Source organism: Centroberyx gerrardi, chromosome 4 (genome assembly GCF_048128805.1).
Source record: "Centroberyx gerrardi isolate f3 chromosome 4, fCenGer3.hap1.cur.20231027, whole genome shotgun sequence".
In the NCBI taxonomy this organism is placed as follows: domain Eukaryota; kingdom Metazoa; phylum Chordata; class Actinopteri; order Beryciformes; family Berycidae; genus Centroberyx; species Centroberyx gerrardi.
This window is the reverse complement of record NC_136000.1, coordinates 18,457,764-18,473,885: the sequence shown is the minus strand read 5'-3', so window position 1 is coordinate 18,473,885 and position 16,122 is coordinate 18,457,764. Positions and strand designations below refer to the sequence as shown.

Genomic DNA, 16,122 nt, shown 5'->3' with positions numbered 1-16,122 from the left:
TCTTCCCCCGTCACATGACCCTCCTCCACCCTGCAGCACCTGTTCAGTCTCCTCTACCAACATGCTGTGAAATCATGTTTATTTGTTTCAATCAATTGTTATGTAATATATTATTTGGGCTGTACAATTACAATGAACTATTTATTAACATATATTGCTGTACATTCTGATGGAAATTTACATTAAAATATTTGTAAAATGCATTTTATTGGTTGTTGTCGTGTGTATCTGGAGGGAAAGACAGGGTTTCTACTATAGATAAATATATTCTCTTGAGGAACTTATATCTGCATTTACTTAAAGTGAGATAAAAAGGAACTTGATTGTGTGCAGTCCAATTACTGCTTAAAATTGAGTCCAATGATGCATTTGCTTGTGAATCATTTTAGACCGTCTTCTCTGATCCTGAGCCCTTCCATGTTGGGTTTAGTGTATGTGGATCGGATCAGGATTGTTAAAATGTTGTGAATACACAGTGAGGTTAATGAAAAATTGAGGACTTGAGAGTTCATTGTGTCAGACCCTCGATCCTAGAATGGGACAGAATAAAACATTTAACCAATTATTGTTAATTCAAAGTTAAACCCTTTGCTCAATCCCTGTGTACAAAGCATGACACTGCCGTGACGATTGGTTGACATGAACTTTGCAGGTTGTTAGAGGATGAAACAGACAATAATCACTTCTCGTTTTGTCTGGTCTGAACCCCATTAAGATGCTCTTACCTCCACAAAACAACAACAACAAAAAGATCCCTGGCCTACACTGCAGGAACGCTCCCCCTCTGACACACTGCTTGCTGTAGTGTTAACAACATAACCTGAACCCTCTACAGTGGACTTGGTGGTTATATTTGAAGGGTAGCATGAAAAGGAGAGCTATCAATGTTTCAATAATAGATCTTTTCACTTGAGAAAATTCTAAGGCCTTTATGGGAATAAAGCTACACCTGGCTGGACATAAAGTGCATCAGTTCCAGTGCATTATTCTATGTTTCACAATATAGCAATAAAAAATGCAATGACGCCTACAACCTAACATCTATTTATTTACCATATAAGATACATAATGGACCTATCAAGTTAGTATGACCAAGAATTAACGACTAAATTAACAAAATGATCACAAAATTTTTTTAACACTATGAATACCATCGTATACTACACAAAGAAAACTCTTTCAGACGTGAGATCAGGTTCTCCCACAGGTATTTGTTATTGAAATATCTTCCTCTTCCTCCTCCTCCTCCTTACGGAAGACTTTACCATTCACATCCCTCCATCTCACTGCGCCATCCTCCAGCATCCCCTTCTCCTGCAGTCGCTCCTTCACCTGATACATAAAGAAGAGCTAAAATCTAGTTTATCCTTTTAGTATGCCATAGCTTTTTAATATACAGTAGCAGACCAAGGGCAGCTGTCCTGCCAGGTGGCGAGACTTGACATGATGCCTAAAAAGTATGTTTTAGAAAAGGAAACTATAAAGAGTCTTGATCACTTACAAAGTTTTACATTTCTCTTTCAGCCTTCCTAATGTCTTCCTCAATAAAAAAAGATACTAAAAATAAAAAAGTAATACTGAAAATGAATGAAATATTCATTTACATATCAGCTGTCAGCTACCAAAACATAGTTGTAATAACGAAGATGTTACCATGTTATTACTCAGCATGTGTATTTCACCACTGTATACTGAAGTGGCACCAAATACTTCTCACTTTGTTTTAAAATCAATTGATATACATGGAATTTAACACAAATTTCCTGCCTCCTTTCATGTTATCTTGTATCTACATCATCAATATCATGAGGAGAACAGTTTTACTCACAATACTATCTAATGAGCCTCTACATGAGATAACACTTGCCTGTTGTAAGATGGCTGATTCCACCCCAGGGTCAGTCAAGGCCAAAGGTGAATCTATGGCCAGCTTCGCTCTCACTATCTTCCTTGTCACTGGTGCTGCCAGACAGGGAAATACTAAGTCCAAGAATCCACAGTGTTTTCAAGAGCAACAAAAATAATTACTGCACTTCCACTTCCATCAGAGACATACAATTTTATCAACTGTGAGAAGTGAGAGCAGACTAGTATACTCACCTCTGTGACACAGAAATGGTCTGAGATCTTCACACGGTTTGTCCGCCCATTTAGCTTGAGAAGACATTACACAGTTCTCATTCCCTCCGACATTATTAGGGACGCGCTCTGTCACCCAGCCTCTGAATGAGGACGTGCTCCGGTCCGACCACCTCCAGGAGTCTCTGAACAGGCCGATCCACACGTTCTCTCCCGCTGCCAGCTCCCGGATCTCCTGGTTCTCCGTCTGGTTCCTCACACTCACCAGCTCTGTGAAGTGTTCTCTGCAGTAGCTCTGGGTGGCTCTCCAGGTCTTTGCATCTTTGCTTTTTACAAATCTACCAGTCCCAGTCTCACGTTTGCCTGTAAATTTATAAAGATGTAAGTACGAGTTTGTCTTTACATGTGACTCGTTTTGAAAGTATTTCGCTTTTGCATATTCATAGAATCATTTATGTCCTGATGTGCTGTCAGGTTAACAAAAAAAACATATTCTCACCATTGTAGCAGATGAATTCACGCTCATTATTACAAGGCACAACACGCCAGTGGCCAGAATCTCCCATCAGCCCACAGTTCTTGTGGTCTGGGCTAACCTGCTCTCCCTTTCGCCAGTTCCTGAACTCAGTCTGTCCTTGCCTGTAGAAAGCTCTGTCTGCCAGGGCCCAGTGCCACTCTGACACCCCCCGCTTCTCTAGTCCTATCCACACCGGATCGCTAAAATCATTCTGGTTTAAACACTGACGCAGCTTGTCCTGGTCCTCCACACTGCCGACAGTGGCCAAGTCGGTGTACGTCTCTCTGCAGTAACTCTGTGCTTCATGCCAGGTCATAGGTGTTTCCACTAAGTGGTACTCAAGAGGGAGGGAACAAGAAGAGAACTGGCAGAGCCCTGTGAGTGAAAACAATGACAACAATGACAGTTTCAAACAGTTTGACAGCCAGTGGAAATTCTACCAATGTTCTAATGGTTTCTACACATGATTTTTAGTCAGTGGTCATCAAACTTACTGAACACATATAAACTAACCTGAGAGAAAAAGGAGACACATGATCCTTCCCATAATCATCTGTAATTGTATCTTCAAAAAGTAAGACTGAGCCAGGTTAGCTGCATTAGTTTGTTGTGCAATTCTTAGTGTCAGAATCACATGATAGTTATAGAGACCAAAGTGCTGTGAAACTAGGAACCTAACAAACCTCTAACAAATATAAACACGTTTTTTGTATTACTCACCAAACACCCTAAATAATTCTATCTTACGTTCTGATGAGAAGCGCCTCTCCAAGATCTGTTTGTGTGCCTCTCTCTCTCTCTCTCCTCTCTACTTCTTATAGCTTCCTTCATATCAGCAGGTACGGCCATGTGACAGTGACATAGTGACATAGGTTGACTAAGAATATTTGGATACCAAAGTTCCTGAAAAAAACAATCATGCTATGTCTTCTTTGCTTAGAAAATGAGGGTAGCACAAAGGAAGGTCAAATGCAGAGGTATGGTTTAGATGTCATTTTATTCAATACAATACTGATAAATTGTATACTTAAAACCATGTACCTCTCACACATTAACAATATGAACAATTGAGATGTATACTGAACAGCAGCTTTATTCATTAGACTTATCCAATATCAACGCAAAACATAGGAGGAAAAAGATGCAAAAAAAAAATGAATTATGTAGATCAAAGCGACATACTGAGTTCAACGTAGAAAAAGAAGGAATATACAGTACACTGAGCAGTATAATACAGCAGTAAAAAGCACTACAAAAAGATGTTTTGCTTGAATAAAGGAGACCACCATGTGACAAACCAAAGGCTGACTGTCATGGGAATGGCCAGCGGCTATTCACTGAGGTTCTGGATGACTATCAGCAGAAACTCGTTCTCTGGAGAGGAGCGAAAGAGGAGGAGGGGAGACAAACAACAGTAAATCTAGGAGAAGAACCAAATGTGTTCCTTTTCTAAGTGACAGAGGTTAGCTGAAATAATGTCAAACGATGCTGCAAGTGGTCATCATCAAGTCAACAGTGCCAATATAACTGTTACACTCACCCGGTGTGACCATGATCTCATGCTTCTTGGAGCGGATGCGGAGGAAGGTGAGGTCATTCTGAGGGTCAATGTCCCTGACCGCGCTCCTGGCCTTCATGGTGAGCTGCCGAAGGAGTCCGGCATACTGAACTGTCGTGGAGTTATCCAACGTAGTTCTGATTGGAATACCTGAAAATAAGGGTGTCATAGCAAAGGAGCAGCTTTACAGAGTATACAGAGAGCAATTTAGCTGTAGGCTGGGTGTATAATACATGTCTATGTTGTGTTTGATCTCATGTCTATGTTGTGTTTGATCTTTACGCTTTTTGGCTTACCTTCTGCATTAACAACTACTGTTCCAATCACACCTTTGTGGGCCTCGATCCTCTTCAGTGTTTCCTCAACTTCAGCCTGCAGGACAGAGGAAAATAAAGGTATTTCAGCAACCATGTCCTAATTAAAGCTTATGCACGTAAAATAGAGTGTCAATGCTATTGGCAGAGACAGCTAAATAAACCGATTAAGTTGTAATAGTCATATTCTTTAGTAATTATTGACATTGATTCATTGTGGTTAGCAAGCTTTATGCCAGCAAGTACAGGTTGTAGTTTATGCAATTCCAGTGTTTTTTATTAGCTAATAAAGAACATTAACAAAAGATATCATCAAGTGGTATAATAAAAATCATTTTATGCAACCGTTTCCGACCCAAAGTATAGCTAATTTAACTGTTAGATGCTGAATTCCTACCATTTTTATGGAGTTTCTGGTCCAGCTGTGAGACTCCGACCTTCTTCTTCGCGTTCCTCTGTTGCCAAGAGAAACGGAAGTAAGTTACTCGCGAGCGGAAGGCAAGTGTACCCGTCATTGTGTGGCTGTGTGCTGTTTATAGTCACTGCGAAAATGCCGGAGTTAGCGGTAGAAAATGTGGTGGTTCATCCCCTAGTGTTGCTCAGCGTCGTGGATCATTTTAATAGGTTAGTATTTCAGATGATCAGTTATGAGTCTTTTAATGTTTTGCCTGTTTAGATGTCTAGATGCGTAGCAGGTATAGCGCGTCCGCTAACGTTACTGCCGAGCTAGCTGCTAAGCTAAGCTAATGTTAGCCTTGCTGAGTCAGAACCCCGTTGAGAACCAATGCTGTCACAGCTGGCCAGATACAAGCAGGCTAGTTAGCTTGCTAACTAAGTTTAGCTCGTAATGTTAGCAAGTAGTATGTGTAAGACAGTTGATTAATGAATAGCACAATAGTAGTGATAAGTAACAGAAGTAACACACAATAAAGACATAACATGGTGTTGTAAGTAAGTAAGTTATGGTGTTGTAACGTTAACGTTACATTTCATCAGCGGTGGATGACAAAAAAGTCGTGAGGTTAGCTTTAGCATACAGTAACTTGCGTTAGCTAACGATTCATTCCGTGTTGTTGATTCATGGCGTTATTTCAGTTGCCCAATAAATCAAAGAGACATTATTAGTGTCATTATTATTATTAATAACTGTCTAACCAGTTCATATGTCCTGTTTATTTGTCTATTCAATTTTACAGGATAGGGAAAGTTGGCAATCAGAAACGAGTGGTTGGTGTCCTCCTTGGGTCATGGCAGAAGAAAATTCTTGATGTCTCAAATAGCTTTGCTGGTGAGTGTCAACCTGACAACGTTTTCACTTTTAATAGAATTACTTTAAAAGTCAGTAACTGTTAGAATTACACAGAAGTAGAAGTGACTGTCAATGAAGTGACTGTCAATGTTCCTTGCCAGTGCCATTTGATGAGGATGACAAGGATGACTCAGTGTGGTTCTTGGACCATGACTACTTGGAGAACATGTATGGCATGTTCAAGAAAGTTAATGGTAAGGCACTGCCAACATTTACAACACTTGAAATGTAGTTGTGTTTTACTGTACCGTAATACCCCGGTCAGTTATTCATGAATACCTATCTTCCCTGTTTTCCAGCCAGAGAAAGAATAGTTGGATGGTACCACACAGGACCAAAATTACATAAGAATGACATTGCCATCAATGAGCTCATCAAGCAATACTGCACAAATTCGGTATGTAATTACTTTGCTACTTCCTTTTGCTCAGTGTGAATGTGTCTTGATAACACTGTACTCTTCTCATGTACATTCTCTTGTTGAATAACCCTATCACGCATTTCCTTTGTATCCCTCCAGGTGTTAGTCATCATAGATGTGAAGCCCAAAGACCTTGGTCTACCCACAGAAGCGTACATCTCAGTGGAGGAAATACACGATGTAGGTGAACCATGGACAGTGTGAATATACTTAGTATACGAGAGACAGCCGTAGATTCAGTTAGCCTGCAAGTGTTCGGACTGCAGAAGGTTTCTGGGTGGTTTTCTTCTGTCCCCCTATTACTTTGGATGTGAAATGACATAATAAATGAGTTTCCATTAGCATGAATTTGGTAACCATATTGAATGACCATTTACATAATGGCACTTTAACTGCCTTTCACCTCACTCCATTTCAGGCTGCCTAAACTATTTGGACAGATTAAAATTATATTCATTAGACTTTTCTTTTTTTTTTTTTTTTTTTGGGCACAACTCTCATTAATTTCTCTTTCCTGGCAGTCATAAATTCTTATTGTGCAATGACTTGTAGAGGTCAACAAGCCTTGATATGTTGCTTTTAGGCTTTCTTTCTAGCCTTTTTGCATTTATAAATATCTATTTGAAAATTGCACTGTCAAGGGTTTGATGTTGTAAAGTTGTAGACTTGGTCAGTGCACATCAAATTTTTGACTGCATAGTAAAGTGACTACTCTGTGACCATAATCTGTCCAAATACTTGAATTGGGGAATCCATTTACAAAAAGGGCCATAGTTCTTTCGTTGTTCACTTGATATGTCTGAAAATATCTGAAAAGGTGACAGCGTGCACTTTAGTGTCGTCATTGTATTATTTTACATCTGAAATAATAACCTTACAGTACTAAAACAATAAAACGTCACAGTCGTCATACTTCACTGATTATTGTAAAATAGATTTGTGTAGAAATGTCAGTTTTCAGAGAAAACAAAATTTCTTTTACTAGAGAATTAAAGGTTTTTCTCACCTATCACCTATCTAGGATGGGACTCCGACATCCAAGACGTTTGAACACGTCACCAGTGAGATTGGAGCTGAGGAAGCCGAGGAAGTGGGAGTGGAGCACCTGCTCAGGTACTCAACAGACCTTTGAGTCACACACACTAGGGCTGCAAAATGAATCATATAATCGCTACCTACGTTACCTCACTTAATAATTATAGAATATTGGCATGCCAGCAATTCCGCTGTTGCTGAAAATAGTCTAAATGTTGATAGAAGATGCAAAAATTACACCTCAATAATTTTGCCTGATAAATCGAGACTAATAATTGTGATTACGGGACTTGGCAAAATAATTGGTGATATAATTTCATCCACCCTAATTTACATACACACATACTCATGGTCATTAACTTCTCACCTGATTAATCCTCTCCCCAGAGATATCAAGGATACAACAGTGGGCACTCTGTCCCAGCGCATCACGAACCAGGTCCACGGCCTGAAGGGACTCAACTCTAAGCTGCTGGACATCCGGTCTTACCTGGAGAGGGTGGCAGCAGGCAAACTGCCCATCAACCACCAGATCATCTACCAGCTGCAGGATGTCTTCAACCTTCTTCCAGATGTCAATCTACTGGTAGGTTGTTTGTGTTTGAGGTGTATGTTTTGTATGTGTACAAATAAGCACTGTTGGGGAAATGGGTATCTGTTGATATAATAAAGAAGGATTCACTTAAAACCAGGGCTAACAGTTGGGCCACAGGCCAAATGTTTTCCATTAGGTGGTAATATATTTTATTGATTCTATTTTATGTAATTTAGTTATGTGATTTTGAGAACTTGATCATTACAACAGATTAGGGTTGCAGCAATTACTGTCATCGATCACACTGACTATGCATTTTCATTAATTTGCATAGTCACGATTGATGGGTTGCTATGAATATGACTGTGGCAACTTCAAACCCCGAGGCTACACATGAGAATTAAAGAAAAATCTCTCACCCAGAGTGACAAAAGTATGGAAATAATTTAAATAGAAATCCAATAATGTAGTGCTTTGTTCAATGTGCAAAGCTAAGTGACACACCTGAACAGTGACTGCCTTTAACACAAACACCTGAACAGAAAAAGTCCCAGTCATGCCATTTGATGCACATGATGAAGTAGGAGAAATGGCATAGAAATGTTGTTCAAGGTACGTTAGCCTACTAGCTAGCTAACCTGACCTAACCTTATTCCAACAAGGAAACCTTGGCAATTGCTGTTTTATTAACGGCCAAAGTGCTGTTCTCAGATACATGATTGGAAAAGATGTATTTGAAGATAGTGAAGGTTTTCCAGGAGTCCACATGCTTAGGCAACTGACTTGTTTCTCCCAGGCCTTCAGTGCTTTGGCCGTCACAGTTGTGCTACTAGCAACGGCCATAATCCAGAATCTTATGAGTCTCGACTCTCTAATGTGCTGTGGTTTGATTAATGATGCATTCCTTATGAAATTTGATGTCAACTAATTTTGAAATCTTCAGTTCCATAAGATTTCTGTTTTTTTTTTTTGTAAATCAGTCATTTAGATCAATCGATAAAATAATCAACAGCTTAATAACAAAATAATTGTTAGTTGCATACCTGCAAAGCATATTGACCAGCACCATGATGACATGAGACCTGGGAAGCTAATACACACTCTTTTCATTTCTAAATAAAATCCAGTTCTATTTTTGTTCCATGGTCCACCACCCGTGGCCCTTGACCCTCTCTGTCAAACAGTTTGCGCTCCCCTGCTGAAAATCGCATCACAGGCATCAGTTTGCCTCTACACACAGTTAGTTTTTAGCCCGCAGATCCTCCCTGAGCTTTCTTGATGTATGTTGGAATATTGTTAAATGACTTCTTGATGCAGAATTTCATTTTTCCTTTGCAGGAGTTCACGAAAGCCTTCTACCTGAAGACCAATGACCAGATGCTGGTGGTCTACCTGGCCTCGCTCATCCGCTCTGTGGTGGCTCTGCACAACCTGATCAACAACAAGATCTCCAACCGAGACGCAGAGAGGAAGGAAGGTCAGGAGAAGGAGGAAGGCAAGAAAGAGAAGAAAGACGACAAGGAGAAGAAAGACGACAAAGACAAGGAGAAGGAGAAAGGGGACGCCACCAAGAAAGATGAGAAGAAGAAAAAATGAGTGTTTTAATTGAAGGTTTTCTCTCAAATCATACCCTCTTCATCTGGATGGTGCTCTACTTTTTGTCCAGAGCCACAGCTCTGTATGTGGGTCTCAGGCTAAAAGTAGGACTCTATATGGGGAATGGTGTCATTTGAGATTTGGCCTCGCGGTCACAAATGGCACTCATAAGACTGTTATTATAGTACGGAGGATGAGATGATGATGGCGTCTTTCGTGTTCTTTACTGTGAGAACATGTTCATTCTGTTTTCATCGTTGGCTCCTGGTGTTGTACAACACCTGGTGCTGCTTTTTTGTAAGATGGAGAAAAATGTCTTGTTTCTGTATCACTCATTAAATTGGGGTCATATTAAAGGTTTTTGTTTTGCAGTTTTCACTGTTTTGTTTCTATGAAATGTTATCTGCCTTAGTTTAATATCAAGTAGTAAGTATTTGTGTATTTTGTATAGATGTGCCTGTGGGCCAATATAAATGCTTGTTTTAGATTCCCTTTACAGATGTCCTTATTGTGGGTTAATTGAGGACAAAAACATTATGCCATAAGGGTGAACAGAGGATAGGCTGTGTGTGTGTGCGTGTATGTATATATATAGATATAGCCTATGCGCTACCATAGCGCAGTATGAGGTCACACTGATGGTCAGCCTGCCAAATTATAGATTGAAGTGCAAAGGGGGACGTCCTTGGTGAGATGCAGTTAAAGACTGATACAGACATTCAAGCCATTTTATTAAAGGCGTGAAAAAATAATATAGCTCTAATACAATAATACAGATACTATACAAGTAATACAACAAAAAGTCCCAGGGGGAATATTATGGTAACAGCACTTCAGATTAAAAAAAATACTACAAAGTAAAATAATACCTCTGGAATATATAGTGATAAAGTCATAAACTCAGCATTAAGTACCACAGACAGACTACAAGCCCCTATAGGAATACTATAGTGTGTTTTTTCAGGTAGGGGGAGGTGGAACTGACACGACAGAATCCGCTATATTTTTAAAACTGCGTCATATGCAGCTTCTCCTCACTCATCGAGACCCGCTGTATCTCGTCTACCGTCATAAAATGTGCAGTAGTAGTAGTAGTGCGTTTTAAGCTCAGGTTGCGTGGGGCAAATCAGATTATTGGGTAGGTAAACTGGATTCTGACGTAAGGGGTTTAAACCCCAGTAGAGCAGCATCGCTTGTACTTGTAGTCGCTCGCGGTGAAGTCAGCAGTCGGTGGGAGCAGCTCGGTGCAACATCCAGTCAACAAACCAACCTCCCTCTTTCTCTCCCTCTCTCTCTCTCTCTCTCACTCTGTCTCCGAGGACTTGGGCATGATTCCTCAAATATCACTGTGAGCGAGCGCAGCGACCGGTAACATGGCTTCCTATCTGCAGGTGAGGGCTGAACTGTTTGGTGTTTGTCGCGGGCTGCACGAGCCGCGGCGACATCCCGCACTTGTGTTTTCTGTCTTGTTCACTTGTTCACTTGTCAGGGTGTGGTTTTTTTGCCACCTCGTAGGCCTTATTTGGGCAGACAGCTTCTCTTTTAGTTTAGTGTTCAAATGTTTACTGCGTTCGTCCACATCGGCTTTGACACGCATCCCCCCCCCCCGACATGGACTCGGTGTCTATCCGGGAATAAACAGGTGGTTGCCAGGGCGAGGGTGTGCTTCACTTTCACTAAATGCAGATCGCAGCACGTTTTCTGTCACTGACAAACGTTTTGCGTAGAGTTGAAGAGATGTGTGTGTCTCTCTGTTTCAGATTGCCGATGACGAGAAAGGCCACGAGCTGGACCTGTTCTGTGTGCCCAGACATTATGAGAATGATCTGGACAGGGTGATCATCCCCCACGGGCTCATCATGGACAGGTAAAGCAAGGCAGATTAGACCAGTCTCCCACCAGCTGAAGGTGTAGTGTGTGTCCTATCTTCACACACACACACACACACACACACACACACACACTGGCCTATGGAATTGAAGAGTTTGGCACCCTATTTGTCAAGCAAAACACCATTGCCCACATCCTGTAGTAGTAATTTGTATATGGAATTTGCATGGAGTGTGTGTGTGTGTGTGTGTGTGTGTGTGTGGGGGGGGGGGGGGGGGGGGGGGGGGGGGGGGGGGGGGGGGGGTCAGCTTTTACAGCATTTACAATGAACTTGCATGGTAAGCAATTATGTTTAAGTGCAATCTCGTGTTAAGGATCTCGGCACGGTTCATATCAAGTGGATTGCATAATTAAGCTTGCAGTTCACCGTGCATCTCCCCCCCCCCCCCCCCCCCCCCTCTCTCTCTCTCTCCCTTCACCCCCTCTCGTCCCGCCTCACCTCTCCGGTCTAGGACGGAGCGCCTGGCCCGCGACATCATCCGGGACATGGGGGGACACCACATAGTTGCCCTGTGTGTTCTTAAAGGCGGCTACAAGTTCTTTGCAGACCTGCTGGACTACATCAAAGCGCTGAACCAGAACAGTGATAAATCAGTCCCACTCACTGTGGATTTCATTAGGCTAAAGAGCTACTGTGTAAGCTGCCTTTCTCATTTCACTGACAGGAACAGTGAGTGTGCTGATGTGAGGTGTGTGATACGGGCGTAGTAAAACGCAAATGAGAAACATTTTGTTAAATTAGAAATGGGCCAACTGTAGTGTTCAGAGTTTGTTTTTGACTGCAGACATTTTGCAAAATGAATGTACTTTTAATCAAGGTCTTACTGTAGGCTTCATTGTGGCGAGGCTTTTTGTTGTGATGCCAGTAGAGCAGACAAGACGAGTTAATGCCACTCCACAGCTGTAAACACACTGATAGATATGTCCTTCCTTCCTTCCTTCCTTTGTATCCTCTAGAATGACAAGTCTACAAACAGCGTCAAAGTCATAGGAGGGGATGAGCTGTCCAATCTATCAGGCAAGGTTAGTGCTGTTTGTCATGTAGAACTGCTTCATCCACTACAGGCTCATTTCTACCTGTAAAAGTATTATTCAAAAGTGTCTGCTTGAAATCTGTCTCCATCTAAATAACTTTCCCTTCACTGTTTCTGCAGAATGTTTTGATAGTTGAGGTAAGACATTTTTATTTGTTGGTACAATTCTGTATTGATTTATGTTTTATTTAATATTATATAGGGGTGTGCGTGAATATTCTAATAATCACAGTATAAAGGCTAACTGGATGTAACAGGCCAAAGTCTGAATGTACAAGAATTGCAAAGATCTCATATTCTGGGATTTTGTTTCTGTGTAACCCCCTTCCACACACACACACACACACACACACACTCGACTGTAAACACTCCCCATGCACTGCATTGTAAACATGATCTTTGCACGGCGCCAGGCTTATTTTCCTCTGCCTGTGGTCTTGTAGGACATCGTGGAGACGGGGAGGACGATGCAGACGCTACTCTCCCTGCTGAGTGAATGTAACCCCAAGATGGTGAAAGTCGTGAGGTGGGCGCCATTAGAGACACTTTACAGTCCAGGAAGTTGAATTATAGACCTCCAGCTTCACTGAGTTGTCTGTCTGTGGAAACAGTGCAGACAACAGTGCTCTTAGCTAATGGACACTCTTCTCCTTTAGCGCTGTATTAGAGATGTTATGTGAGGGAGTGAGGGAGGGCTGGAGGGAGCAGCTTAAGAGTTAATCTCCCTTACTATTAACTGCACTGTGGAGGTAGAGGCCAGCTCTCTGTTATATTCCACATAGCAGGTTGAAGTTGGAAATGTGTGGACAATTATGCAAGTCAGGGTTGGGGACACTCGTGAATTGAATTGAGAATGCATGGTGAATTCTAATTTGTGTTCTTGGAGTTGGAATTGGAATGTCACCCAGCTCTAAAGAAACAGAATTTATTGAATTGGAATGACAAGGAACAATTGAATTCCATGAAATTCCATGAAATTGCACTTCTAAGAGAGGTTGACTTGACTTGTTAAACATTATAAATCAAACATTTATGAATAAGGGTAAACAGGTAAACAAATCAAATACATTCAGTCATAATGTATGTATTATGATGACATGTTATGCATCAGGTCCCACCAGAAAGGTCCCTTTTAACATTTTAAGATATTCAGTATTGATAATATATAACACTATGTGTAATCTCAGATATGTGGTAAGATAAAAAACAAAACAAAAAAAACATGGAATTTCATTGAGTTAAATTAAACATCCTGAAATTCCAATTCAATTCTGTTTCCTGTAGGTTTTTTCAAATTCCAATTCCTCGGTTGAGTTGGAACTGATGAGTTCATGCTGCGGATTTCCTCTGATGTGTGTGCACGAATGCTAGCAGTTTGGATTCAATATACCGCATGTATTCCACAGTCCATTCAGCCTGGTTGATTTCCCCACTGTAGAATCATCTAACACTAACGATACCACCGAAATTTCTGTGCTTTTTCATATTAGCTATCAGTGTCTCTTTTCGCCATATGTCTGAGTGTGGGTAGGATTGTTGCTTTTGCTTTGATGTTTGGCGTATAATCAAGCTACACACAAGCCCCGAGGCTGATCATCTACCACGCCATTTGTTTAGTTAAAGTGTTGTGCAGGTGTACCAAGACCACCACTGCCGTCTGTCAGTATTTAGGCTTGTGCTAAAAGTGTCATGGTGGAAACATTTCTGTCCCTTTTTCCCATGTTAATTTCTATTTCATGTCATATTCTGTATTTCTTTGCCATTTCAGCCTTCTGGTGAAGAGAACCCCGAGGAGTTCAGGGTACAGACCAGACTGTAAGTACCTCCAAGAAGTCATGTTATCTGTGTGTCACACGTGTGTGTGTGTGTGTGGTAGTGTTCATTTCATGCCTACCACTCACAAGCGCATCTGGGTCTTTTTGAAGGGATGGCGAATGAGGATGTTATCTAATCCAGCTGCGTTTTCCATGTAAGATTAACATACATTTCCGGAAAATCTGCTCCAAATGTAGCTGAGCACGGCACTTATGCACTAACACGGGCCTGAGATATCCACACACTCGCACTGTCTGCGATTATGTAATGCTTTTAGGTTGGAGTTGGGTAATCTCTTTAAGATTGCCCCTCAAGGACAGCTGTTACCGTATAAGCGTTTGACTTTCCGCTATACAGCACCGGCAGCTTAAGTACCAACCTCATGCAGACGGTAAAGGAGCAGCGTCTGTTGTCTCACTACACAGCGCTGATGTATGGAACTATAATGAATGTATAGAGAAGTAAAGAATGTATAGTATATGAGAAATATACTTACAGTAAATGTTTCCATCTCAGTTCAGCTCATTTGACTCTGCATGTTGAATTCTGTGATGGGAGTTTTGCTTTCAATAGGTTAGATAGTTTTGTGTGTGTGTGTGTGTGTGTGTGTGTTTTTTTTGCATGACTCACACAGGCGGTGTCTCTATATTTATTTCAGACATTGGGTTTGAGGTGCCGGATGCCTTTCTGGTGGGCTACGCTCTGGACTACAATGAGTACTTCAGAGATCTCAGTGTGAGTGGAGTTGATCCTTACTCTGTGTTTAAAAATATATGGACAGACTACATGTTACGAGACCATGGTAGCATTCTGTAACAGTCATTTTCACCAGAAATGGTTCAGGGATGTCAGCAGGTGTAATTCACAAAGGCGCCTAATAATTTTATCAGGAAAAGAAAGAAAGCATTTGTGGTGCCGGGACAAAATATTGAATTTAATGAGAAAATCTAATGTTACTTTGGAGAATGAAATGCTCTAGACATGAGTGGGCTCTTTCCGTTTACCGTCTTCCTGTTTTGTTTTTATTTATTTTACAGCACATCTGTATATTGAATGATCAAGCCAAGGAGAAGTACAAAGTGTGAGCAGAGGAAATGAATGAATGAATCAATGAAGACTAGGACCACTGTGATGACTCTCCTTAGCTTCTGTGTTTTGAATCTTATTTATTTTTTTACATAAACGATAATCCACAAAATGTGAACTGTGGGTTGAGAACTTACTTAAAGAAGAATTACCCCCCCTATTGAGTAAGTGGGATGAATTATGAATATTTTTGGTTGTTCTGTTTTCATTTATATTTATTCACTTATGTGTATAGGCTTGCCTGTAAATTGCAGTTTTATCTTGGAGATTGTAAACAGAATGTTGTCATTATTTTGTTCTCGCTCATCACATTACAAAAGTCTCAGGCTACTGCACTGTACCTTTATGTTCAATGAACTGTCAGTCCAAAATGCAAGTAGCCTTCAGTTTGTACATGTATTGCGTTTCTGTTTCACTTGATAATGCGGATGTATCATGCCATGCAACAACTGACCTGGAATGTAATGTAAGATTATTTTATTTCATATTACCTGATGTTTTCATCGAGCACCTGTTTACAGCAATACAAATCCAATTGAATCCTGCGCATCGATTTGGTCTTTTTTAATTTTTTTGTTGTTGCACTTTTTCAATTTCACCACAAGAGGGAGTCGCGTATTACTGTGGTTAGGGTTATTATAGTCCAACAATAGGTGCGACATCTTTCCCTTCTCCTCTCTCACTATCTTGTTCTTATTTTTGAGAAACAAAGAACAAGTGCAATGCATTTAAAAAAAAAAAAAAGAAGCTTTTTAAGATAATTGTTAGCAGGAAAATATTTATGAATTATTTTATATGAAATTTATTTTACCTTATTGACAAGCAAGTATTTGTTGAGCAAAAACTATACTTTCCCCCAGAAAACATTCTCCACAAACTGATTCCAGTAGGACATAACAAGGAAGAGAGACAACCTCCTTTCTCTTTGCTCTG

General features: G+C 40.7%; 3 protein-coding genes across 3 annotated transcripts; 2 read left to right on the top strand and 1 right to left on the bottom strand.

The window, feature by feature from the left end:
* Window positions 1-3,687: 3,687 nt before the first annotated feature.
* On the bottom strand, window positions 3,688-4,920 carry dynlrb2 (dynein light chain roadblock-type 2). Its single transcript, XM_071919389.2, has 4 exons — window positions 4,866-4,920; window positions 4,451-4,526; window positions 4,137-4,304; window positions 3,688-3,970 (listed from the first exon to the last, which is right to left on the bottom strand). The coding sequence occupies exons 1-4, from the start codon at window positions 4,866-4,868 to the stop codon at window positions 3,927-3,929; spliced, it is 291 nt and encodes a 96-aa protein (XP_071775490.1). The 5' UTR covers window positions 4,869-4,920; the 3' UTR covers window positions 3,688-3,926.
* A 46-nt stretch (window positions 4,921-4,966) lies between these two features.
* psmd7 (proteasome 26S subunit, non-ATPase 7) lies at window positions 4,967-9,740 on the top strand. The gene is made up of 8 exons (XM_071916368.1): window positions 4,967-5,092; window positions 5,665-5,756; window positions 5,879-5,971; window positions 6,077-6,174; window positions 6,298-6,378; window positions 7,220-7,311; window positions 7,621-7,819; window positions 9,107-9,740. Exons 1-8 carry the CDS (start codon window positions 5,019-5,021, stop codon window positions 9,362-9,364), a joined length of 987 nt encoding a protein of 328 aa, XP_071772469.1. The 5' UTR covers window positions 4,967-5,018; the 3' UTR covers window positions 9,365-9,740.
* Window positions 9,741-10,476: 736 nt separating this feature from the next.
* Window positions 10,477-15,715, top strand: hprt1l (hypoxanthine phosphoribosyltransferase 1, like). Its single transcript, XM_071913477.2, has 9 exons — window positions 10,477-10,755; window positions 11,125-11,231; window positions 11,707-11,890; window positions 12,212-12,277; window positions 12,409-12,426; window positions 12,732-12,814; window positions 14,057-14,103; window positions 14,762-14,838; window positions 15,141-15,715. Exons 1-9 carry the CDS (start codon window positions 10,738-10,740, stop codon window positions 15,186-15,188), a joined length of 648 nt encoding a protein of 215 aa, XP_071769578.1. The 5' UTR covers window positions 10,477-10,737; the 3' UTR covers window positions 15,189-15,715.
* The last annotated feature ends 407 nt before the right edge of the window (window positions 15,716-16,122 follow it).

What these genes read in the sequence shown, in the direction of transcription:
- psmd7 (XM_071916368.1), top strand. Translation starts at nt 5,019, where the DNA reads ATGCCGGAGTTAGCGGTAGAAAATGTGGTGGTTCATCCCCTAGTGTTG. An exon ending in TGTCTCAAATAGCTTTGCTG is followed by an intron (nt 5,757 to 5,878) that starts GTGAGTGTCAAC and finishes GTTCCTTGCCAG; the next exon opens with TGCCATTTGATGAGGATGAC. An exon ending in GGAGTGGAGCACCTGCTCAG is followed by an intron (nt 7,312 to 7,620) that starts GTACTCAACAGA and finishes TCCTCTCCCCAG; the next exon opens with AGATATCAAGGATACAACAG.
- dynlrb2 (XM_071919389.2), bottom strand. An exon ending in AGTAGTTGTTAATGCAGAAG is followed by an intron (nt 4,305 to 4,450) that starts GTAAGCCAAAAA and finishes CCTTATTTTCAG; the next exon opens with GTATTCCAATCAGAACTACG. An exon ending in TGAGATCATGGTCACACCGG is followed by an intron (nt 3,971 to 4,136) that starts GTGAGTGTAACA and finishes GCTCCTCTCCAG; the next exon opens with AGAACGAGTTTCTGCTGATA.
- hprt1l (XM_071913477.2), top strand. An exon ending in TTCAGGGTACAGACCAGACT is followed by an intron (nt 14,104 to 14,761) that starts GTAAGTACCTCC and finishes TATTTATTTCAG; the next exon opens with ACATTGGGTTTGAGGTGCCG. An exon ending in AGTACTTCAGAGATCTCAGT is followed by an intron (nt 14,839 to 15,140) that starts GTGAGTGGAGTT and finishes TTTATTTTACAG; the next exon opens with CACATCTGTATATTGAATGA.